The sequence below is a fragment of the Arvicanthis niloticus genome, chromosome 15 (genome assembly GCF_011762505.2).
Source record: "Arvicanthis niloticus isolate mArvNil1 chromosome 15, mArvNil1.pat.X, whole genome shotgun sequence".
Taxonomy (NCBI): Eukaryota; Metazoa; Chordata; class Mammalia; order Rodentia; family Muridae; genus Arvicanthis; species Arvicanthis niloticus.
The window spans coordinates 28,340,773-28,365,880 of NC_047672.1; the positions used below are offsets into that span (position 1 = coordinate 28,340,773).

Sequence of the window (25,108 nt, forward strand, 5' to 3'; positions counted from 1 at the left end):
TTAGAGTTGAGGTGTAGACCACAGTGTCCTCTCCTGGGCTCAAGCCAGGATCTGAGTATCTTCTGCAGAACATGAAAGCTGTAGACTTTGGTTGAGAGGTTTCTCAGGATAACAGGCCTGAGATCTGGACCTCCAGCTCCCGTGCCTCAGGGTCTTTTGGTGCCAGAACTCTCATTTGGTGGCTCCCTCATTCTTCCAGTGTGAAGTCTCAGAGCTTGAATAACACCAGCTGCCTGCGCCTCTGCCTGGCTCAGCTGGGTCGGCTTCATCTGGACTCCTATCACAGCCAGGGCTCTGGTCTCTCACTTGGGAGGACCATGAGTCCCATCCCTTGTCAGTCCCACATCCTACTGCTGAGACCAGCCTCATGAAAGAGCCGATATAGGGTCAGTGAGCCTGGGCCTGGGCCCTGGCCTCCCACATTTGGCATGGGAGACCTTGTTAGCTGCCTAGGGCATGCCTCTTCCATGAACAGTGACTGCTTGGAATAGTCATTTGATAGCTTCTTTGGGCTCCAGGCTAGTTGTGGGCTGTGGGGCTGGTAACTCCCAGATGCCTACAGAGGGAAAAGCCGGAGTGTTGAGGCCTGGGCTCCCTTCTGAGATCGAAGGAAAAAGTAGAAAGTGATATATAGGAAAACCCTATATATCATTGTCACTATTTATTATTGGTGTGCAATGTGTGTGTTGGGTGGGCAGGGGGTGGGGTGGGATATTTGACAGCAGAGGTCACAAAACAACTTGGTGTAGACTCAGTTCTCTCTGTTTACCTTTATGTGTATTTGGGGGATCAAACTCAGGGGCCCAGGCCGCATGGCAGGTGGCTTTACCCGCTGCGCCATCTCATGCTCGCCCGTTTTACCCATGTCCAACTGACATGAAGGGGTCAGTCCTTTCCCTGCCATTTCTCCACTCCGGCTGACAGACAGCCTCCTCGTCTGTCTCACCAGCTTTGTGGTCCTGGGTTCCATTTTAGTTAAGAGCCCGTGGTTAACTTTTCCACTAGTTTTTCTCTTATGGTATGTTCTTTCTTCCCAGTGTATTCCCCACAACTTGCTGAATTAGTGGTTTTAAGGCTCAGAGACAAAAAGAACACTCTAGAGCCTGTTCCTACCCAACTCCTCCCAGGAAGAATGAACGCATCCTTTAAGGCACCTGTTTGGAACCCTTGCAGGCCTTAGTAGGGCTCCCTTCTTTGCTGTCCTTGAGTGAAGGTGGCGTGGAGCACAACCATGAAGACAGGTCACACTGCAAGCCTTGAGTCACTTTTCCAGGGGCTGGGAACCTCACCTGGCAGGTGCAAATCTGAATTTCCCTCCCTGTGCTCAGGATCTCTGCTCAGCCCCAAACCTATGCCCAGGAGCTTGGCATGAGGTCTGGAAATACAGTGATGGTTACATTGCAGGCTGACCAAATGAAGCTGACTGACATTTATATCCAATAAATTTATCTTCCAGTTTAAAAATAATAAAACCCATGTGGACTCCAGCACAGGCAAGTCTCCTAGCTTGGTTCCTCACTCCTACCAGGGTCTTTGCAGGAAACAGGTTCCATATGTAGCCATACAGGTTTCTCATCTTAAGCCTTATTTGCTGGGTGGCCATGGAGAAGTTTTAAGAAAATGTGTAGGGTTGGGGGAGTTATTAAGAATCACAGGAAATCAAAGGATGGAAGGATGCCCTCTCATTCAGCGTTAGACTTGCTTTGGCTCTCACATCAGGTGAGGTTGAGGACCCTATTTACAATCAACGATTAGCCAGGGGCTGCCCTCCCAGAAAGGTTGCTGCCAGGCCTGGCTCAAGAGCAGCTAAAATGACCCTGGGGTCATTTGTGGGATCGGAAGCCATTGGTTTATCCCATTAAGACTTGGGATCTTACCTTTCTTGGTCCAGGCTATCTATCAGTTTAGGATTGAGGATTAGCATTCAAGAAGAGCCAGGGAATGGCTGTGGAGAAAACACTCTTGACAAGGGAGCTGCCGGTGCCCCAGTCCAGAGTGCAGTTCTAGCACTGCTGACCCGCTGCTGTAAATCATAGTCACTCTCGATTTCTCCGTTTGGGGGCAGACAGGATCAGATCTGGGGTTCCCTTTGCTCCAGTGTGCCAGAGAAGAACCTCCCCTGTGAAGGCCTACTCCTATGTTTTTAGTCATCTCCCCGGGCTTTTTTCCCAACCACCCCAGGCTGCGTTAAATCATGAGTGAGTTTGGCTGAAAGACTCCAGACACCTGGGCAGCTCCGTGGCGCCTTCTCCACTTCTGCAGAAGGGACCTTGGACCGCCAACATGAGAGTAAAACAGTAAATGGGAGTTTGATTTCTCTCCCTAAACTGCCAGGCACCTTGTCTCCTGGGTCATGTTAAGTTTGGTTTCCTGGGAGATCCCCTGGCAGGACTGTCAAAACCAGAGCCCCTTTGCTTCTCCTAGTTGCTGACTCTGGCCGCTTTCTAAGCCAACAGCTGCCCCTCCGTTATAACAGCGGACAGAAGCCGGGACCCGCGGATGTGACCCGTGGTCTGTAGGGGGCACCCGGGGCCCTCGGGGCCAGCCAGCCGCCGGGTAGGGAACGCGTGCGCCGGGAGGCGCCGGGAGCGTGCGGGAGGTGGGAGCGCGCAGAAGCCGGAAGGGGCGGGCGGTGAGACGCGTGCGCGGGTCACAGTTCCGAATTCCCGGAACCCATCCAAAGGACCTCAGCGCCGACCTCTCCTCTTGCTCACCGTCCCATTCTGTCCCCAGGCCCCTGGTTCTGCTCCCTCTGCGGTAGGGAGGGAGTGCGCGGCCAGCTCCGCGCTAGTGCAGCGAGGTCCCGCGTGTGCCTTCTGGGTGAGATTTTCCAGGGATCCGACGGGCCCGACTCCATCAGCGCTGAGCTCCAGAAACCTTAACGGTGGGCAGGACCTGGCTGCCGGCTCGATGGTTGATGTTCAGCTTTCTGCCACTTTGTGCACGCTAACTCTTAACTGCATCTGTTTCTCGTCTATAAAATGGACGTGATGATACATGTACTGCCGGGTCTGATTCATTTCTGTACACTGGCATTCACTGGATGGTATTCCTCTTATCGACTTCTGTTCTGTGGCCGAACAGGTTAGGATGATGCCATGCTAGTTTTCTTGTTTTAACTGAAGTTATAAACAGCCATTCTGGATAAACCCAAATGATCTAGTGGTGTGTGTTGGGGGTAGGGGAAGCACTGGCTAATAAAATCTATGAATTAGAAGCCCTGGGGGTTTTAGCAATTGATGTTTTGTAAGATGTCGTATGGTGCGGAGGGAGGGGGTGCCTTAGCGGACCCATGCTGAGCTCCCCCACTCCCCCTCCCCCATATCAGCCATACTACGGGTCTGGTATAAAAAGAAGTTTATTTGGGGCATGAGAAGGGAGGTTGAGAAGGGAGTAGAGGCAGAGAAAGAGAGGGGGCAGAGGAGGACAGAGGTGGGGAACACGTGGAGAGAGGAGGGGTGGGAGAGAGAGAGAGAGAGAGAGAGAGAGAGAGAGAGAGAGAGAGAGAGAGAAAGGAGAGGTGTGCCAGGGGTGGAGAGAGAGAGAGAGAGAGAGAGAGAGAGAGAGAGAGAGAGAGAGAGAGAGAGAGAGACTCAGAGATCTTAAGAGAGGCCAAACAGTTCTTTTATAGCAAGCCAGGCTCATACCTGGCTGTTGCTAGGTAGTTGGAGTCTAGAAGGAATGTTAACATGTTAACAGTAAAATCACTGTAGACAGAGAGCATCATGGATGATTGGGATGCAGAGGAAAGGGAGACCAGAGTCCCCTTTTTTCCTTTCCCTTGGGATGCAGAAGTGACAGGAAACCGTTTCTTGTTGCTCCAACTCCCTGTGTGGGGCACAGAGCAGTGGGGGGGGGGGGGGGAGGCGGGCGCCGGGGGCAGGGGGCGGGGTCACAGATATTTGTCTGCAGGCCCCATTGTCCTATCTGCTCCTAGTCTTCCATTTGACTCAGTACACATGGCTTGGCCTTCTGGGCTCTGCTCATTTCTGGGTCACCTCGGGCCTGCCCCACACTGACCAGTAATTATTGCTGGTAATTGAAAGAGCAATTGACTTATTAGAATCTTTTTGTTTGTTTGTTTTTTGTTTTTCCGATACAGGGTTTCTCTGTACACAGCCCTGGCTGTCCTGGAACTCACTCTGTAGACCAGGCTGGCCTCAAACTCAGAGATCCACCTGCCTCTGCCTCCCAAGTGCTGGGATTAAAGGCATGCGCCACCACTGCCCCGAGACTTATTAGAATCTACTGACTTGGTTCCTCCTTGTAGGCATTCAAGATCGGCACCCACTGGGGTCAGATAAGCCTGGTGTGACGAGACAATGTGATTTTTGGTCCTGCTTTAGAGAAACAAGTCATTGAGTGTGGAAAAACTCTAGCCATGGAAACCCTAAAATCTGAGAACAAAAAGAGGGTCCTCCCGTCATGGATGACAGACCCTGTGAATGAGAGAAAGGTTGTATCAGTGAAGACAGCAGCTAAGAGGAAGCAGACAGCGGCCGTGCGAGTTGGGGCAGCAACAAGGTGGGACAGCCTGAGGTCAGGGGACTTCTCAGTAGCTCTCCTAGCTTGTCACAGTGGACAGGGCAATGAGGTGGGTCATTCCAGCAGTGCCTTGAGGTCTCAGCTTGCCCCTCCCAGAGAAGCATCAGGTGAGTGCTCCTTGGTGAGCTCTGTGCTGGTGAGGTCCTGCCATCTTTCTGTTGGTGCAGACAGAGAGCTCCTCATACAAACCATGCCCCCAGGAGCCAGTTGTTCAAAGTGCTTATCTCTTCTTCATTTGTGACAAAAGCAAGATCCATGGATCTGAAATCTAGTCACCCGAGTGGTACCTGTCTTTCCTGTGCACAGAGCTTTTCAGTCAGTCAAGCAATCTGAAGTTGTGGCTCTGAGTTAGGTGAATGCTGGTAGTTAGGGTGGGGGAGTTTATCAGGTGGGAGGGAGGGTGCTGCCATTCTCTTAGAAATGGCAGTGCCACACTCAAAAGCTGGCTCTTTCCTGTACCCTTGGCAGTTGTCACAATCTTTGTCTAAACATATTCTCACATTCAGGTACAAATTGGGCTCTGTCCTGACGGCCTGTATTCATTTTGTCCACTGTTTGCTTTTGAGACAAGGTCTCTCTCTGTAGCCTTGGCTAGCCTGGAACTTACTATTTAGGTCAGGCTGGCCTGGAACTCACAGAGATCCACCTGCCTCTGCCTCCCCAGTGCTGGGATTACTGTGTGCCACCACACCTGGCTGTCCACTGTGTGTTTCAAGGAGTAACGGTGGGAAGCCAGCCACCATCCCTATTCCCAGTTCCTTGTGAGGGACTCCACAGAGGGTGGGTAGCCCTGTGCCCTGTCCCTGGGCCGCTAGGATGAGGAAACTTTTCAGTTCAGAGATCAGTAACTTCCCCATGTCCTGGGGGAGTACTTCAATTTCCTTCCTCCAGTGAGTCCCTCTGCCCTCAGCTGTGGTTTTTGCATCTCTGTTTCAGAGCCCCCGGCACGGAGACTGTGTATTGCATGAATGAAGCTGAAATGGTAGACACGGCGCTGGGAATCCTGATTGAGGTAACATCAGTCCTGTCTCTTCTGACTCCTATAGGTGGCAATTACTCATGGGTAGGAACTAGCATAGGTCCTTGCTCCTGAGAGGTGCTCCCAGGCTGCCTCAGGTCCCACATCTTCCTCTTGCTTCCTCTTCTCAACCAGGTTTCCCTTAGTCACTGTGTGTGGTGTGTATCATGTGGGGCGAGCCTCTGAGACTAGCTGTGCGGGTGGGGTGTGGGTGTGAGGGAGAGCAGGTACCTGTGGGTAACCGCACTGACGTGTATGTGAAGGGCACAGTGTTCACTTGTGTTCTTGGGAAGGCTACCAGTTGGCTAAGAGGACTCCTTCCTAGTGTGTCTCTCCTTAGCAGAAGGCTATGGATGTTTCCTGACTTTCTGAAGGAGTAAGAGCGGCCCTGCCATGAAGTTGCAGGGTTCTTGTGTTTTCTGTGTGCTTTAAAGCAGTGTATCATCTTCCCAGTGCTCAGTGATCTGGGATACTGCTATTCCCAGGAAATCAAGGCTCTGTGGCCGGCTTTAGGCCCACAGCAGATTCTGTGGCCTGGGCTCCTGGTGGTCTCATGCCTCATCTTCCCAGCCGTGTTTTTCAGTTGGATCCATTTTCCTTCTACTCCACTATTGATCATACATAGGCCCCTGCATCTGTCCCTAGTGGGTCCTGATCCTGAGGTGTGGGGTGAAGGAAGGGTGGGTGCCCGTGGGGTGGGAGCATGTCCTAGCCTGGTCATGTGCTGTGCTGGCTTTTTGGTTGGCTCAGAGTACATCCACAGCACTGTCAAACCAGTGTGTCAGGGAAACAAGCTGCTTGTGCCGAGACTGCCATTTCTTCTGCTCTGCAGGGCCGAAAACAGGAAAAGCCCTGGGAACAGCCGTCTCTGGAGGCCCCTGATAAGCTGCAGCTCTCCCCTCCCTGTTCCCCTCACACCAGCTCCCTGGAGAACAGCAGTGAGGAAGAAGACAGCAGGAACTCTCCTGCTCTAGGCCTCAGCCCTCCCCAGGGCCCAGAAGCTGCTGACTCTCCCTGTAGCCAAAGCCCCGAGGAGGAAAAGGAGGAGGAAGACCCGTTAAAGTACGTCAGGGAGATATTTTTCAGTTAGTGTGAACTGTTCACTGCTTCTGCCGAGAGCTGTAGGAGTTGCCCGTCCCTGCCACCCATGAAAACCAGGCCTTGCTCCCAACTTCCAGTCCAAGGAGGCTGTCAGTTTGGGTGGGACTTTTTCTGTAGCAGGATGCAGAAGTGCATCCTGTTATAGTCTTATCCTGCACCACCCTCTGGCTCTGAGGATTTGCAATTCTAGCCCTGTGTTTTATTCACAGTAAAAATGAGGTCTTTAGACCTACTTTCCAGAAGCAAAGAAAAATAGAGCTGCCGAGAACATGGGAATTCTAGACGGGCAGCCAGATCTTGACTTAAAGAGACCTGTGAACAGCCTCCCTCATGATACAGTAGTTAGCTTCCATCCTTCAAACCAGACAGGCTGGCAGCTGCCTACAGTTCCCTGCCAGTCTAGGAGCAGGAGGCTATCAGGTTGGTGAGCCACACAGTCTCTGTCTACCACCGGTCACCTGTCTTCCATCTGGGGCCTCCACCTTGGTCCCTGTACATCTGTAAAGGAGAGTGGGACATGAGACGCCGAGAACAAAAGATCACACCAGAGTCCACCTTTCTTTGTGTTCACTTTGGCATTTGATAAACACAGAATGAAGAACTCGTTGCCACTTAGGTTTTAGGTTTTCTGATACACAGACACTGAAAAAAATATATACCGATGCCCCAGTGCATAATAAAGACCGTGCTTCTGCCTCTCCAGTTCTGGGTAAGGTAAAGGGATGTGTTGTGTGTTTGTGGCGACTATTCGATCCTGTTCATCTTCCAGAATTTGGCACATTTGTTGTCTACATCTCTGGGTCACAAAAATGGTTTAACTGCTGATTCCTATTTGCTGTCAGGTCCAGGGATCCAGTCAGGGGATCCTGAATAGCCAGTGAGGCTTCTCTTTGTGCTGACAGGATGTGGTGTTAAAGCAGGTTTTTTTGTTTGTTTTTTTTTTGTTTTGTTTTTGTTTTTGTTTTTCGAGACAGGGTTTCTCTGTGTAGCTCTGGCTGTCCTGGATCTCACTCTGTAGACCAGGCTGGCCTCGAACTCAGAAATCCGCCTGCCTCTGCCTCCCAAGTGCTGGGATTAAAGGCATGTGCCACCACTGCTGGTTCAGGTTTTTTTTTTTTTTTTCCCTAACCGTCTCATTTGTTGCCCTAACTGTCACAGAGTTCTAGTTTGACACTTCACCAAGATAGCTTGGAAATTTGGCCTCTGACAGACTCCCACCTGCCTGGGCCTGTTGTGAGAATTGGTTGATTATACAGGGATGCCTGTGCTAATGAGCTACAGGGTACCCTAAGAAACTGCAGGTACCCCAGCCCTCCAAGCCGCCTCTGAGTTCCTTGACCCCACAGCCCTTCTGCTCAGGAGTCCGATTCCATCGCCTGAGCTTGAGGTCAACATTAGCTGTGACACAAGGTGGTTGAGAGGACCCGCCCAGCCACAGGTTCTCTGGCACCTTCTTGGAGCACAGTTAGAACTGAACCCTTGCAATCCTATAAGTCTTTGTAAGACTGGACTAACAGGTCTCCCACTGGTTCTCATTCTTCTTATCCTGTGGCGGGAACATAACTGTGGCCACAAGCAAGATGATGAGTAAGGCCTGGGCTAGGCACAGGGCTAGAAAGCCAGGCCCCAGGAAGGAGAGCCTGAGCCACTTCCACACGAAGGAGAGGAAGAGGCTTAGTCCACCCGCCAACAGAACGGAGGATGCCGCCAGGAAGCCCATGGCTAGGTGCCACTCTCCTTTATCTCTGTTGTACTGGGCAAGGAGGAGAGGCAGAGGGACGAAGACTGTGAAGACCAGGGCTCCATATACACCAAGCCTGGCCAGGGCTAGGCCAACCTGAGGAACCCCCAGCACCTCCAGCTCAGGAAAGTTGTAACACTCTAGGGAGCCAATGTCCTCCTTCCACAGACAGAAGTTGTAGAAGCCGATTCTCAGGTTAGGTAGGTCAGCGAGGTTGCCAGCCTTCCAGAGGAGAGCGTAGAACATGAGGGACAGGACCACGGCCACAAGGATCATGATGCCCACGAAGGGCAGGCAGTTCCGCCACAGCCTGGAGATAGCCATATCTTCTGCTGTTGCAGAGGGACCTGGAAAAGTTCACATCAGTGAGTGTCCAGTCCTTTCCTCGTGTTTATAAGCTTCTATTCTTTCTGCCTTTGTGTAGACAGGAGGTCCCAAGTCACAGCCAGGTCCCACTCACAGTGGCCCACTGGTTTGAGGTTAGAAAGAACTGGGCATCTGTGGAGACCTGAAGTATCCCGAGCCACAGCCTTCAGGCAAAGGGGTTTACTGCAACATAGATACCTCAGGCCGTTGGCAGCTCTCTAAGAGTGTCTCAGATCCTCACAGAGATGGGTTTGGAGGTGTGAGGATGAAGGGCAAGCAAGCCTCACTGTTAGTTGGGGTTGTAGCTCGAGGTAGGTGTTTGAGACTTGGTTGAGCCTAAGCTTAGTTGCTGCTGACAGCCACTCAGGGAGCTGAAAAACTAACCAGCGAGGCTACCTGTCAGTCAGATCAGTGTCTGTGTTCTGGGTGTGCGTGGTCAGCAAAGCTCTATGGCTCGGTTGGTTGGATGTGAGCCTGGTTGGAGGATCAGTGGCCTGTGTCTTCTGCCCTATTTAGGGAACTAAACCTCTCCTGGGATGAAATCACACTGTTGTACACTGTTGGTTTTAAAACATGTCTGTCTGGCCCCTGGCAACCCCCCCCCCCCCCCCCAGTAACAATAGTAATCTATTATTCTAGGTAATTTTGGAAATATTTTAAAAGAAAAAAAATTTACTACCACTGTAGTAAAACCACTGTTCCTATCCCACAGATATTTCCCCTATGTGATTGTATTTCTTTAAAGCACAGTGTTAAATAGTGGTTTTCACTGACCGTTGTGGGTATTTAATTTAATTAATTAATTTATTTATTTTTTGGTTTTTCGAGACAGGGTTTCTCTGTGTAGTCCTGGCTGTCCTGGAACTCACTCTGTATACCCAGCTGGCCTTGAACTTAGAAATCCGCCTGCCTCTGCCTCCCAAGTTCTGGGATTAAAGGTGTGCGCTACCACTGCCCGGGTATTTTTCAAAGCTGTTGAGATATTCTTCAAAACACGATTAATGGTTACATAATATTTAATTCATAGGCCAGGTGTGGTGCCACCTGCCTTCAATCCCAGTGCTTGGAGGCAGAGGCAGGTAGATCTGAGTTTGAGGGCAGTCTGGTCTACAGAGTGAGATCCAGGGCAGCCAGGGCTATGTAGAGAGATGCTGTCAAGAAAGAAAGAGAGAAAGAGAAAGAGAGAGAGAGAGAGAGAGAGAGAGAGAGAGAGAGAGAGAGAGAGAGAGAGGCGCAGAGAGAGAGGGGCAGGCAGAGAGAGAGGAAGGAAGGAAGGAAGGAAGGAAGGAAGGAAGGAAGGAAGGAAGGGAGGAAGGAAGGAAGGAAAGAAAGAAAGAAAAGAAAGAAAGAAAGGAAGGAAAGACACACATTCAACTCAGAGCTGTGTGTCTCATCTTAGTGATCTTACTGTGTATTGCCAGATGGACCTGCAGATGTCAAGCCCTCTCTTTAAGTATATACAAAAGCCTATTTTACTACACTGTCATTACTTAGAAAAGTCTTTTCATTACATTTTTATTCAGAAGGGATTTTCCCAATTGCCTCAAAAATAGTATTCTGCACACTGCCTTTTTCTAGGTGCATTTCCCACTGAGGAATAAAACAAGTGAGACAAACAGCAGGGGTGACTAGGAATACAGAGCTGGGAGCCCTGTGAGACACAAACACCAAGGCCCACACACCAAGTCCCATGGGTCTAACCTACAGAGCTAGGTGCAGCCCAGCATTGGTGGCTCTGGCGAAGGACCCACAGACCTGTGGATCTCAGGGGACTCCTTGGGAACAGCTCCTCTCACACGGTGCAGTGGGGTTTCTGTGTCTCTGTTTTACAGGAACCAAAAGGAATGAAGAGAGAAAGAATGCTTGCCAGTCTTAAGGAGGTGGGGTAGGGGGAGCTGGAGGGAAAGCTTCTTTTTCTAGTATGATGCAATAGGGATTCATTGGTTGGTTTTAGCAGCTGCCTGGCAGTAGGCAGGTAGGGTTAGAACATTGAGGTCTGAATCTACACTGCCTCTACCCAGCATGGAACAGTTCCTGGCTGCCATTGTGGGTTCCCTTCAGTGGAGCCCAGCAGGCACCAGCATCTCAGAAGCAGCTTTTGTCAGAGACCTTGTTTGAATGTACTAGGAATTCTTGAAGCAGCAGTGCTTGCTCCGGAAGGATTTGCCAAGACTATAAATGGCAGCTATTACCCTACATCACTGCGTTCGAAGGATGAAATACTTAATCCATGCTGCCATGGTATGAAAAAATTCCCAAAATATTTTAAATGGTTTTAGTCATTTAGAAAAATTTTTGTCAAGTCTGTATGTGTGTTTTTAGAGGGGTTAGGTGTTTAGGATGTGGGGTGGGTATAACCTGTGCACAGCCTGCACTGCCCAAGAAACAACCAGGATGCAACCTGGGAGCCTCCTGTTTGGATCGTGTGTGTTTAGGTTAAATAGTACTACCTTTGAAGATGGGTCAGACAGCAAACTTGGCTTCTCAGAGGTGGCCGTGGTCACCTCAGCACAACTCCCCTTGTTTGTGGCTTCATTTTCTCCCAGTTAATCTTTTGGAGGCTTTGATGGGTTATTGTTTTGTGTTGCCCTGTTTTGAAATAAGAGTCTCTCTATGTAGCCCAAGTTGGCCTCAAACCCTAAGATCCTCTGGCCTTCTTGTCTTCTGAAATGCTGGTTCCGGGCATGTGCCACTACGCCTGACTTCCCAAAAGTTTGCAAGGGAGAGCAGGGCAATTGAGAATGGGAGGGGAAGAAGCACAGGCCCAGGCATGTGGAGAAGGCTTGCCCTGACTTTCCTCTGCTTTGCCTTGAAGCGGAGTTCAGCCCTGGCTCCTATGCCCGGCACTGGAGGCTCTCTCGCATCTGCTCTGGCCTAGAACTTGAGTTTTACTGGGGCTCAGGTCTCTTTGTCCTCTACACTTGCTTTCCTGTGCTCAAGCTTTTCTGCCCAGGCTGTGCCCACGCTCAGCTTCTCTCCAGCTCCCTTGGGCAAGCCAGAAGCTGGAATGGATTCGAGAAAGCAGTGTTCCCAAGGGACAGTCTTCATCTGTTTCACCCTGAGGATACAAGGTTTTGGAATTTTTTGGAATGAATGCATGCAAATGCCCTCTGATATCCTTAGGCATACATGTGTGTGGCAGAGCATCCTCGGGGGGCCCTGTGTATGACTTGCATTTTATCACCAGTGTTGGGACATCCATTGGACTTCATACTGGAAATGCAGAGTTCCAAGGCTGGTGACAAGCCCTCCTTCCTCCACTCCCTTGCCACAGTGCCTGTGTACTTGGTTGAAAACCCAGTGACACTCTTCTAGCTGTCCCGGCAGCCTACCCCGGCCTGTTTTTTTTTTTTTTCTTTTTTTTCCTAACTGCCTTGGCACTCAAATTGTCAGCACAAAGGACCCCGGTTTCCTGTGATGATAAGCCCATTCTCCTACAAAGAGCCAGAGGCTCTAGAGACTGCTGAGTCACCGTGGCCACTTTTAGATGAACTTCTTCCTGTTTGTAATAAAGCAATGCATGCTGGCTTCAGAAAACTATCAAAACATGTCAAAGTGTGGAGAAAGATTAAAAATCATCTGTCACTGCTGCTCAGAGTGACCAGTGAGCACATCTCGCATGCTCTGTGCTTAGGGTCATGTCCATCCACGAGTGCATCTCCCTTGTGTCATTCTAGCATGCATGTTTATGTCCTGCAATTGTTTCCTGTCACCTTGAAGGGCTTCCTGGAGCTGTAAAAGCTAATAGGTTGGGTTTTTTTTTTTTTTTGTAAATTATTCTTTATATTCCACAATCTTATGAATAATGCTATGTGAAATGTTTGTGAATACATTTATTTTTTTCTAGCAGCTTAGCTTAAAAAAATAACTTTTTAATGTTTTTGTTTGTGTGTGTGTGTGTGTGTGTGTGTGCGCGCGCGCGCGTGCTCATAGCGCAAGTGTGGAGGTCAGAGGACCGCCTGCAGGAGTCAGTTCTCTCCTTCCACAATGTGGGTTCAGAGAACGGAACTCAGGTCTCAAACCTGGCAATTATCTCCTCATCACTGAGCCATCTCCAGGCTTGAGCTTAACTTGTAAATTCCACTTTAGCGATGAGATCACTACACTGCCCAGACTGGTCTTGAGCTCTGGTAAGTAAGCCTCCTGAATAGCTGTGGTGAGGGCATGTGCTGCCTGCTGGCAAACGCCTATCTGACCTCATCCTCTCAGGTGTCGAATATTCTTGAATCACCTAATCTTGGATATCTACGATAGCCCCTACTACTTAACGCTCCCTTCAGAGACAGTAAGTTTCAGCCTTTTCAAGTGTTTACTGACCCATTGGTACCTCAGTGGAGTTCTTTTGCTCTTTAAAAATGACGTTTTGAACCGTGTTCAAGGCCCTGGGTTTGATCCCAACGCTGCTGAAAAGAAACCATCCTGAGTTTTAGCTTTCCTGTCCTGTGAGTGCTATGGTGGGCAGAGGCACCCAGGCTTGTCATTGTACAGAATCTCCCTGCTGCACCAGTCCCCAGCCTGACCCCCAGCTGGGCTTCTAGTTCATGTGAGTTTGAGAGCATGATTGAAATCTGCTTGATTTCCCAGCTGTGGAAATAGGAAGGCTAGTCTGAGGTTGAGATTTGCCCGCTTGTTTGTTCAAGCATCTCTGGAATCATCCTAGTGGAGAATGGGCTAGTGACCCAAAGGGGCATGACCAGGAAATCATTTCACTCTGAATTATAATTATGATCTTGTCGGAATCATTTTAAAAGTGAAACTGAGAGAGATCTCCGATCCCTGAGGGCTGTTTGAACAGCCCTGAGGGTTGGTAACAGGGTCTCTCCCAGCCCCAGAAGCTGCAGGATGAGATGAGGTGCAGCCACGAGAGGCGAGTGAAGCAGAGAACTTCTGCACAGCTCAGCTCTGTGTTTGCAACCCCAGCTCTAAAACAGCTGCCTCCCCCCCCCCCCAGGAACACTGGAGAAGCTGGAGAAGCTGGAGAAGCACGAGAAGGTGGGGTTGGGGGTGGGGGGAACTGTTGCTTTTGACACTTGCTCCGGAGTTAAAGATTCCAAGTGAAATTGCAGAAGGCTCACAGTGCCTGCCGCTCCCTGCTGCAGGGAAGGTTTGTAGCACCAAGCTCCGTTCCTAGCTTACACACCTGGTAATTGTCTCCTTCAGCGCAAACCCACCGATTATCTAAACACCAAGGGCTCCCGGAGCACACACTTCTTTATAACTTCTAGTCCGTCACTGTCCTCATCTTGCTTCAGCTAGCGCGATCTCATCCTGGTATTTGGGAGCCCGAGAGCTCCCCTTTCTCTTCTTTGTCTTACATGAAAACAAACAACCTGCAGTGGCTGGTTGTTTCACTGGTCTTTCCCCAGTGTCTCCTGGGATTCAGGCCTAGATCTCAGAGAGCAGGGCTTACTAGCTCCCCCGACACACCAGCCTGCCACCTGAATGCTTGTGTCTCTAACACTAATCCCATGAATGTTGTCTTCTCTGTCTAGGCTGGCCTCACAGAATAACCCTATGCTTTGTTGTTGTTTTGTTTCTATACTATGCAGAGAGGATTGAAGTTCCTCCACAGAATGTCCCCACACAGAATGTCCCTCTCCAGAAACATGCCAAACAGATGGTTAACATTTGATTCCTTCGTTGGCAAGCAGTAGGGTCTTTTATTGGTCCAGAGATCACCCATTAGGCCAGGCTGGGCTGGCCAGCGAGCCCAGGGCTCCATCTGCCTCTGCCTCTCAAGTGCAGGGATGACAAGCATAGGCCATCATCTGTCTGTCTGTCTGTCTATGCAGTATGTATCTATCTATCTATCTATCTATCTATCTATCTATCTATCTATCTATCTATCATGTATCTAAATTTTTTTCTGTTCTGTCCTAAACACCCAAGGCTGCTCCTGGCTTCTAGAATGCACTAAAAAACATTCCCTGGATGACAGGCATGGCTGACTGGCTGCCAGTGACAGCACACATAACAGCATACGTGACTTCTCATAAGTTCCTTCCTCTTTCATTTTCTTCACTTGCTCCACTGTCCTCTGGTTCAGTTAAAAAATTCTTCCCACAACACCTGGATTCAAGACCCTCTCCCGTCACTACTTTCTGCTTCTACATGGAACTTTGGGAGGTTGAGTTGGTATTCCTGTGAATGAAGCAGTACCGGGCACATGCTAAGTGCACTGGTGTGCTGTGATCCTGAGGCTAAAGCAGTGATTTAGGGGAAGAAGAGGGAGGTGGAGGCTGAGGGTGGGGGTGTGCAGTGAGCGAAGGCAGAATAATAAACTGACAGGCCACAGGGAGAGCAAGGTTGCCCATTTCCTTGTCAGAAAGGCCGCTGGCTAACAGTGTTTAGGTTAACAGTGTCTGTGGTGTAGGTGCGGCTCTCACAGAATAGAAAGGAAGGAGAATGGGAAATGTGTCCTGCTTCCTCTGGCTGAAATACGAGCCCATGTCCTAGTTTCTCAAGACTGGGCTAGGGCAGTGCTGTTGCCTGGGTGTGGTTAGTGGTGTAGGTGGCCTCTATGGAATGCTGTAATGTTTGCTTTCACGATCAGTCTGCTGTGTAAATAAAAACAGCTTGAGCAGCAGAGATAGGACTGTAGCAGGGCGCTGTGACAGAAAGCCAGAAGCATGGCCTAGGCTAAGACGTGGACAGCAAGCCGTTGAAGTAACTGTTTAAACGGCTCCTTTAATATTAACTTTGTATTTGTCCCACGGTTTTGCTGCTTATTGGCATTGAGTAACAGATAACCCAGCAGGGAACAAAGGTTACAGAAACTTTGGAGATAAAACAACACCCCTTAAAGATGAGGACCGTCTGCATCTCTTTGAATTGGCAGGTCTTTCAACATGCTTAAAGGCACCATTCATGGGCTGAAGACCAGAATTCCGAGGATCTGGTTCTGCTCTTGAGCTGTCCCACTCTTCCCTGCAATTCTGAGGCGATGTGCCATCCCCTTCCCAGGCTAGGATTTCATCTCCTGACCCCACTAATGAAGCATTTGGGAGGTCCCTGAGCCAGAGGCCCTGGAGAATCAAAGACACATGAGACAAACAAGATGCCCCACCCCCAACCCCAAATAAGCTTGCGCTCTACTTGGAAAATATATACTACTTAGAATTTTAAGGAGATAATTTTGAAAAGATTTGGGGAGAAATCTTTTTCTCCCCAAAATGCCCCAAAACAGGGCAAAGTGAGGGGGAGAGAAAACAGCAGGATAATGTAAATGGTTTCATATTACAGGGCTGGGGAAGAGCCGTACACGAGAGATATTATTTAAGGCCCAATTTCCATTAACTCCCTAATGCTAAGGGGGTTGATTAGTAACAAGCCAAAGAAGAAGAGAAAAATAAGAAGACGAAAAGCTCCAAACTATTTCAGAACATCATCTCATGCCTTATGCCAAAATAAATGTCACATGGATTTGAGAGTGAACCAGTGTAAAATAAAATCTGGGAACAAAACAAAACTCTGATTTATGAATGAGGAAGTACATTCTGAACTTAAAAGCACATCAAAACTACAAGGAAAACTACCGATTTAGCTATTTGAAAAAAATGGAGATTTCTGTGCACCAGTAAAAAAAAAAAAAAAAAAAAAAAAAAAAAAAAAAAAAAAAAAAGATACAGAATCAAAAGTCAGTGAGCACGGAAAATATCTGCAATGAGTGTGATTAATACTCAGAATGTATGAAATGTTCATGCAAACATTAAGAAAAGCACTGCACTGCATAAAACTGAATGAGGTAGCACAAATAATTCACAAAAGAATAAAGCTAACTTAAAAAAAAAATCTGCGTTTTTCCAATGCCTCCAAGGTACGCTGGGTAAACTGTGCTTTTCTCTCTAAAAAGTGTAGGTAGCATCCTTGGTGACACTCCAGATGCCAAGACTGGCTTCCTAACACAGTGACTCTGACCTTTAAGGTTTGTATGTATTCTTGGCCTAATGACCCACTTTTATCACCTTATCCCCAAGGCAGTATCAGGAATGTAACCCCTAACCTCTACAAAGGATGGAGTACCACAATATCAGGCATAGCGCGGGTCAATTATTGTGCATCAGGATGATGAAGCAGCTTTTAGGACAGCCAATTCAAAAGCACATGGGTGGTGAAGGCACCTATAGAAAGATGCACAGGAGAGAGAGGCCTAATTGAATCGAAGCCCCAATGCCAGCTAGCTATGGCGTTCCTGGCTGAAGGCCACATTAAAATATTCCCAGAATTATGTGCTGCTTGTGAAAAAGTGAGATTATAAAACAAGCCACTGTAGCCTTAGTAATTCGATAATGTGGGGACTAAAATAGCAGCTTAGAAAGTGAGATGCGTGAAGCCGTCTTCCAGGCGCAGAATCTCAGACGTGTGTGATTAGGAAGACCAGGAGAAGAGGAAAAATACTGAAACCGCTCCTCAGTTGTCTCGAGAAAGAAAAGAAAGATTTCCTCCCGTTTTTTCTTTTCTCTCCATATTCAACAATTTAATTTTACAGATTAAAGAAGTGTAATGGAAGTTACTAATCAATCCAAATTTAAAAAAAAAAAAAGCTGTTTCAAGGGACAATCACCCCTCTATGAGTTTGCTTTGGGGGTTGACATCAAGTCTTAAAACCTTTTTATGGCCTATAATTCTCTTTTGGCCAAGAACACAGATCTTTCCTTGTGTTTTCCAAGTTTTGGTATCAGTTTGGCTGTAGTGACATGTTTTGTTTGTCTGCCTACTTCTGGAGAACAATGTGTCCCAAAGCCACAGGTATTTATGGGTACAAGCTTCCCGAAGACCCAGTTGCATGCAGCTAGCCAGTGTGTTTCTAACCATTTACAGTGTCACCTTCATCGTGTTTTTGAGGCAGAGATACACAGAGTGATGCTTAAGAGCTTGGGGGGCAGGACAGAGGTAAAAGGGTATATCGATCCCTGGGGAGAGAGGAAACCACAGACACCAAGCAAAGCGTCCCCCCTTGGTATGTTGCTAGAATTTGAAGTCCGGGAGCTGTAAACACCTCTTCTCCTTTGTGGAGCTGTGGGGTGTACTTACAAAAATTAACGCGAGAGCCCAGGGACACTCAGCAAAAGGTGACACAGGAAATCAGCGTCCGGGGAGTCGATCTTCTCCTGGGTTACTTTCTAATGTCAGGCTTCAGAAACCGGGCAGAGGACAGAAGCTGCAAGCTGCCACAGCTCAGAGCTCCTGAGCTCCAGCCCAGACTCGCAGGCAGCAGCGTTCGAGTAAACAGCTCTCTGAACTTTGGTACATTTGAGCTGACTGATGTCACTATCAGCTGATTTCACTTTCGTTTTTTAACTTGCCTGAGTCTTATGACTTTTCAGAAGTAAAGAGTGTAAACAACTTCTTGTTGCTCACGGGAACACATGACCCACACTGTCGCTTGCGTGCGCGCGCGCACACACGCACACACGCATACACATCACCTGAGCAGTGAGCCAGGTGAGGGTCCGGATTTTACTATGTGAAAATCGAAAATCGACGCCAGCTTCCAGAGCTCCAGGGGATTGCAACTCTCTAGAAACACGACCTAGAATCTTTCTAGGGAGGGACCTTAGTTCACATGGCCAAGCTTCCAGCCAGTGTAGCTCCTGGAACCTGGGTCCCCTCTACTCAATCCTTTGGAAGACACCTATGCCGTGGACTCTCTTTTCAAAAGCCATCATCTTGACCCTGTCTCTGGATTGGAAACTTTGCCGTTAGCAAAGTTGTGCCTAACAGTTATAGAGCAACAGAAACATTGCGATCCCATTTCAAAGGAAAAGAAAGCTTTTAGTTTTGAAATCGCAGGGAGGGGGACTCTTGACCTGAGTTTTACAAATCGCCTCCCTTGCTCACATGATCTCTGGAACACTGGAACTGGGTGAGCTTGGGAAAGACAGTAGACAGCTCCCAGTAATGCTAAACCCTTGGCAGCTTTCTCTTCCTTCCCACACGACACCCTGAACCCAACTGGGGTCTTAGTTCATTCCATGGATTTCCTTTGCCTCCACGCTAGGTTACATTTCTTATTTCTGGGTCCCAGGCTTGTATTTTTCTTGCTGTATTGACTTTTGGTAGATTCGATTCCTGGTGATTTCTTGAGAAACGAGGGACCTAAAGAGGTAGGTGTGTGGTAGGTGTGTGTGTGTGCATGTGTCTAAGTTTGTCAAATTCAAAGTCGGATGGAGTATAGCATTTTTCTTTAAACTTAGTTTTCCTATGCAGTGTGGAGGCCATGCTCCATGCCGTCCACCTTTCCACTGCTGGGAGGTTCAGAGCTGGTCTCCTTCCCACAGTTGCCCTTTAAATGAAAGTGCCATTTTAATGAGGTCTTGTGAAGGAAAAATGAAATGCCAGCCATCTTGCTATTTTCTTTCTTTCTTTCTTTCTTTCTTTCTTTCTTTCTTTCTTTCTTTCTTTCTTTCTTTTTTTTTTTTTTTTCGAGACAGGGTTTCTCTGTGTAGTCCTGGCTGTCCTGGAACTCATTCTGTAGACCAGGCTGGCCTCGAACTCAGAAACCCGCCTGCCTCTGCCTCCCAAGTGCTGGGATTAAAGGCGTGCACCACCACCGCCCGGCCCCATCTTGCCATTTTCAACTGGAAGCCTAAGTCCCCCTCCCCCCATGTTTTAGGCGCCACTTTTGCCCCTGAACTTGCCCACACCCTACCAGACAAGCTTCCTCGGGGAGAGTTTCAGAGCTCTTTGTTCTTATGTACGATATACAGAGACCTACTATTTGAGCTATTTCCGTGGAGCTGCGCTTGGGGACACTGTTGCCTCCTTTCGATGACGTGGCTCTTCTTGGGATACTGCTGGCACTCCAGGCGGAGTCTGGTCTCTTCAGCTGACAATTCATTCCCACGCACATCTTCTACCTTATGAGGAAGCTGGGCAAAGGTGACTAGCTCCAGTATGTCTAGCCTGCAGTGCTGGGCAGAGCCTTTGTACTGTGGTTGGGTGGAGGAGCCGGTGACTCCAACCTCGGAGCTGGACCTGACTGGAGCACCTTGCCTCTGCAGCTTGGAGACGGAGTGAGGGAGACAGGAAGTCGCAGCGGCATGCATCCTTACTATTTATGAGGACTTAGTACTTTTCTTGAGTGTGTGTGTTCTCCTTTGTTCTGTTTATTTATTGTGTGTGAGTACTCATACCCCACAGTGAGGCTCTGGAAGTCAGAGGACAACTTGCAGGAGTTTCTCTCTTTCTGGGTGGGTTCCGGGGATTCACTTCAGGTCATGAGGGAAGCTCCTCTATGTGCTGAGGCTTCTCACTGGCCCTGAACTGTGTAGCGGAGCTTTAGCAGAACACTGCATTTGGCATGAATTCCAGAATGATGGCACCCAGACTTTGAAGTAGCCTTTTGTATACAGCCAGTGGTTGTTCTCTGGAGTTTATGGGGTTGTTCTTCTGAAGGACTCTCAGAGCCTCCTCATAACTCAGGCATGCCTGGCAAACCAAGAAGTCTCATTTGGCTGAGAATTGATTAGGTAATGGCTCCTTCAGACAGCTCCTAGATCAGATAAGGTTTTGGTATGTGGAAATTGACTAGGTAACAGTGCGTTCTGTGTGACAATAAAGAGGCTGTGTCAAAAGGAGTTTAGTCCTTGGCAATTAAAATAGCACACATCTGAGTGACAAATGAGTCAAAGAAGAAATGCAGAAAGAATTTTTTTTTGTTTTAATTCCTGGATTTAAATGGAAACAACATGCAGAGCCCCAGGACACATTATGAGCAGGCCTAAGAGAGAAAAAAATGACAGCTCTAGGAACCTACACCACAAAATCAGGAAGGTCACAAATAAAAAATAGCTTGATGCAGCTCAAGAATTTGGAAAAACAAGAACAAACCAAACCCAAATCCAGTAGATAGAAAAAAAATCATAGCAGAAATGAAAGAGAATAATATGTAAAGCAGTAAATGTAATACGTTATATAATTGAACTTAAAGACAAAAAACCATATGATCATCTCAATAGGTGCAGAAAAGCTCTCTGACAAAAACCCATCATGTCTTTGTGATAAAAGATCCTAGAGAAAGCAGGACTGGAGGGGACACAGGTCAACATGATGAAGGCTGTGTGTGACAGACCCACAGCCAGCATCGACCTAAGTGAGTTGTACCTGACTGACAGATGAGCGTGGCTTTCACCAGTGTCTTTTGAATTCTGAGCCTTTCCTTTTGCTTCTTAAGAGTCTCCAGGTCTCTGTATTACTCGTCCTCTCTCCCACTGACTAGTTACACCATTCAAAGTCTTCACCATTTAATCTAGTTACTATAAATTCCTGGAAGACTTAATGGAGGTTTTCAAGAGAAGGGGATGTTTGGGTTTAATCTTCAAGGAGAAGTAGAGGTTTTCCAGTTGCTAGGTTTACATAATAGAGATCAGGCAGAATGAAAGGCCTTTCTGGAAGAGCTGCATACTCAGAACATTTTAAGTTAAATACTGTAACATGAAGAGCAGTGTGTGAAAATGGCCTGCACGTATTTTTTGAACCTTACATGTTATGCATTTATAGCCGGTAAGACACAGGGAGTGGTTAGTAAGACACAGGCTCAGTGGTTATCGGCACTTGATGCCGAGCCTGTCCCGTGAGTCCCATCCCTGTACCTGCACAGTAGGAGAACCGACCCCTGCAAATTGTTTCTGATCTCCACTTGTGTGCCATGGCATCTGTGACCCCATAGTGCATGACCATAATACATTTCCACCCACGAAAATAAGGAATGTAATAAGACATTTTAGAAAATGCTGTCTGTAGCCATGCGATGTCTGTGGGCTATGCTACTGCCCGGGCCATATTGATCAGGGTGCTCTGTGCAGTCACTGGAGGCCATGGTGAGGTCTGAGTCTGCGCTGCTGCTGAGGGCTATGTCTGGGTCCATGTTCCTACTGCAGTAGAGGTCTGTGTTGATGTCCATGGTCTATACTCCTACTGGAGACCATGCTGAGGTCCGTGGCGCATGGTGACACCAGAGATTATGTGGACGTCTGTGCTCTGTGCTCCTGCTGACTGTAAAGGGTGAGAAAGCTACTTTTGTCTTGGTACTGATAACTGCAGACTCACAGTTGGGAAAGAGAGACATAGAAGGCTTCTGTGACAGTAGCTAACCCCCACAGCCAAAAGTAACAGCCTAGATAGAAAGGTACTGAAGAGAACTATTAAAAATTGTGATATGGTTGCTGGAATGTAGCTCTCCACAATCGATGGGTTTTGGCAGGGTGGAGAAGGACTCAGTTCTCTTTAAGGGGCTGGCCACCAGGAGTTTGATTATGCTCCAGTGAGTATATATGGGCCATAAAAATTGGACTTGTTGGGTGTTTTTGCTTTTGTTATTTTCTTTTTCTTCTTATTTTGGGTGGTGGTGGGGGTACTGAGAAGAGTGTGTGCTTGGGGTTCATGATGTAAAATTCCCAAATAATTAATGCAAATATTGTGAAAAAAATTGATACGGGGGAGTAATTATAAGGGCAAGAAAAAAGATAAAATAATTAATAGAATATCTCTGCTCTCTTCAGTCTTCTGAGAAACCAGTTTGTTACTATGGTTATACTCACAAACATATTCAACTCTAATGTGGTCTCAAACTTTTATACGATTGAAGTTTTATATAACAAGTGTCAATTTAACAATTTAGATTTCCACCAAGTGTAGGCTGTCTTCGATTTATGACCAACAAGGGCAAGTGGCTTTTCAGAGCTTGCACTTTACCATGGTGTCAGTTACCAAGGTGAGAATTCCTAGTGAAAAATCTCAGGAACTCTCTGAGAACCTGGGCGCCTACACACACTCACTCCTTTACACACATATTTTTATTTTTGTATGATACTGAGGTGTGAGCTAGGGCTTCCCCACGCCAGGCCTATAGTTCTCTGTCACTGAGCTACATGCCCAGTTTCCCTCCTTTTTGTTTTGGCCCTTTTGGTTAGAGGCAAAATGTCATTAGGTTGCGAGACTGCTCTTGGACTCACATTGTATGTAGCCAGGCAAGTGCTGAACTTGTGATCTTCCAAGTCAGGCTCCTATGCACATGGGATTGTAGCTTGCCCCGGCCTGAGTGCTCACCACTTGGGACAAATGTGAGGTGTAGGACTTGTTCCTGAAGCATCTGCTTGAAGAGGTGTGCCTTTGCTGACTCTGGAAGAATCGGGACTTCTAATCGTTTACAACTTTGCTTAATTATGAGCGGTGAGATGACTTTGGAACCATAATGTATTTCCATGTCATTTCGTTCCATCTTTTGTGGTCTGTGCATGTACTGTCTTTTAATTTGTGCTATTTTATCACCTGGAGGTACATAAATTAGTGTTGTACTATGCACTCCTAGGATTTATTATCCTGCTGTTTTTAAATGTTGCCCAAGCTAGTCTTGAGTCCCTGATCCTTCTGCCTCCACCTCCAAGTTCTGGGATTGCTAGTATATGCCATCATGCCCAACTATCAAGTGTGTTCATAGGAACAATTATAGGATGATCTTTTAGGCGGAGATATATATATATATATATATATATATATATATATATATATATATATATAATTTCTCCTGTGCTCTCTAATACACCAACTATATAAAGGAAATGCAAGAAAAACTGTTGGCTGCTGATTTATCAAAGTGACTAATAGACTAAAACCATTAAGAGTGCATGTCTTTCCTTCTGAAGGCTGAGATTTTGGGCATTATATGTATACATAAGTTTGGAAGAAATCAAAAGTTTCAAGCTCTTTCCCATGTTGATACAAATTAAATATATGTGTTTTAAACTTTTCTATATTTTCTCTGGATTTTTAAAATCTCTGAAAGATGTTTCCTCTAAGGAAGTTGGGATTTGTAAAAGTAGTACAGTAGCCGCATATGCATGTGAAGAGGTAGGGGGAGGGTTGGGAAGAGGCTGCTGTAGTTTTACTGTGTCCGCACATCTTGCTCAGCCAGCTCTTGGAGGAACTTTCAGCTCAGTTAACTGTTCCTGTGGACCTTCAGTTGGAAGGTGAGCAGGCCATCACTCTCACTGGGTTTCTTGATGCTTTTGGTTAGATAAGAAATTCTCTGCTCAGAGCTCCTCATGGTGGATTCTTTAGGTTGAAGAAGACTGTTACCTCTGATGATATTTTCATCCATTTTAGAACTTGAGGGAGCAGCCTTCCATCTGCCGGTGGCAAGCTGCACATCCTCGGCCTTTTTGGCCCAGAGTTCAAAATGTTTTGTCCTCTTCTGAAGATTGCAGAGAGGCGACAAACTTTCAAATGAGCCCTGGGGCATAGACTGGAGCCATTCCGAGGTATCTGTCATAAGATTCCTTTGGATTTTAAAAGGGAGATTTCTGGTTGGTGTCCAAGGTGTGCTGTATCTTCTGTTTATACAAGCGGTTGGAATAAGTCTAGAAAAGAAATGAAATGTATGAGTTTTTGCATCATGTGTACCTACTTTGTGGTCCTAGGTATACTGTCATAATGCAGACTGTATAGTTTCCCTTGTGTCAGTTCTTTGCCCTTAAGGACGTCATCCTCATCTAAGTGTTTGGCTGTACTCCAATCCTGTTCTCAATGTCCAGAGGATGTGATAATCTGGACACCTTCTCCAGGATTCACTGACTTATCTATACATCTGGTCTATGCTTTGCCATAAAAATTTAGTTTATCTTATTAAACTAGTTGTTTTAGTCATGATATAAGTTGTTTTCTTTTTTCTTTTTTTAAGACAACTGGGTAAAGGGGTCAATGAGAGCGATTATTAAATCATTAATCATAGCTACTTACAGTCTATTTTTTTTTCAGAATTCAATTTAGCCAGGGCATATTAGCTATAGTTTCATTAATTTTTTTGTTTTAATTATTACTATAATTATAAATTAAGCATTTTAATTTCAAATTTTATGGCATTCTTTTTTATTGGATATTTTATTTACATTTCAGATGCCATCCCCTTCCCCATTTCCCCTCCCTAGAAAACCCCTATCCCATACCCCCTTCTCCTTTTTGCTTTTATACAATTTTTTTTAATGTCAACCAAAGACTTTATAAGTTTGGTAATGCTCAATATCAATCAGAAGTGTAACCTAATACCCAATCTAGATATATCAACTATCTTTGACTGGCAGAGACATGTGAACATCCGCCTCCATGTCTGCCCCCCCCCATCACCTAGCTCCTCCTCTTCTTCTCCTCCTCCTCTCCTTACTCCTCCTCTCTGTACTCCTCCCACCTTAGCTCCTCCTACATATCACCCTTCCTGTAAAAATAAAACTTTTCTCTCAAAATACAGTTAGAGCATAACTATACTAATTTATGTCAGTAAGGTGCAAAATAGACCTAATACCCAGTCCATCATTTTGTTGACTAAGCAGAACCTCTGTCAT

At 47.2% G+C, this 25,108-nt stretch overlaps 3 protein-coding genes across 10 annotated transcripts in view; 1 reads left to right on the top strand and 2 right to left on the bottom strand.

The window, feature by feature from the left end:
* The first annotated feature begins 40 nt into the window (after positions 1-40).
* On the top strand, positions 41-8,752 carry Cyren (cell cycle regulator of NHEJ). Of its 5 annotated transcripts, none has more exons than XM_076913550.1 (4): positions 41-3,084; positions 4,271-4,539; positions 5,482-5,557; positions 6,396-8,752. In XM_076913550.1, exons 2-4 carry the CDS (start codon positions 4,382-4,384, stop codon positions 6,651-6,653), a joined length of 492 nt encoding a protein of 163 aa, XP_076769665.1. In that variant the 5' UTR covers positions 41-3,084; positions 4,271-4,381; the 3' UTR covers positions 6,654-8,752. The 5 variants fall into 5 exon arrangements, with proteins under 5 accessions (XP_076769665.1, XP_034374662.1, XP_034374663.1 ...); XM_034518771.2 differs by having other exon boundaries at positions 4,271-4,524; XM_034518772.2 differs by lacking the exon at positions 4,271-4,539.
* On the bottom strand, positions 7,217-18,065 carry Tmem140 (transmembrane protein 140). Its single transcript, XM_034519261.2, has 2 exons — positions 17,805-18,065; positions 7,217-8,752 (listed from the first exon to the last, which is right to left on the bottom strand). The coding sequence occupies exon 2, from the start codon at positions 8,727-8,729 to the stop codon at positions 8,175-8,177; it is 555 nt and encodes a 184-aa protein (XP_034375152.1). The 5' UTR covers positions 8,730-8,752; positions 17,805-18,065; the 3' UTR covers positions 7,217-8,174.
* A 5,236-nt stretch (positions 18,066-23,301) lies between these two features.
* Agbl3 (AGBL carboxypeptidase 3) overlaps positions 23,302-25,108 on the bottom strand; it is a 77,124-nt gene continuing 75,317 nt past the window's right edge. For all 4 annotated transcript variants that reach the window (XM_076913553.1, XM_034519756.2, XM_076913554.1 and 1 more), the window contains one exon: positions 23,302-24,130. In XM_076913553.1, the coding sequence (XP_076769668.1) occupies positions 23,710-24,130 (421 nt within the window). In that variant the 3' untranslated portion in view covers positions 23,302-23,709. The remainder of the gene's footprint in view (positions 24,131-25,108) is intronic.

Excerpts from the sequence above, each read along its gene's own strand:
- Cyren (XM_076913550.1), top strand. The coding sequence starts at position 4,382 with ATGGAAACCCTAAAATCTGAGAACAAAAAGAGGGTCCTCCCGTCATGG. Across the intron at positions 4,540-5,481 it reads ACAAGGTGGGACAGCCTGAG|AGCCCCCGGCACGGAGACTG; the intron begins GTCAGGGGACTT and ends TCTCTGTTTCAG. Across the intron at positions 5,558-6,395 it reads CGCTGGGAATCCTGATTGAG|GGCCGAAAACAGGAAAAGCC; the intron begins GTAACATCAGTC and ends TCTGCTCTGCAG.
- Tmem140 (XM_034519261.2), bottom strand. The coding sequence starts at position 8,729 with ATGGCTATCTCCAGGCTGTGGCGGAACTGCCTGCCCTTCGTGGGCATC.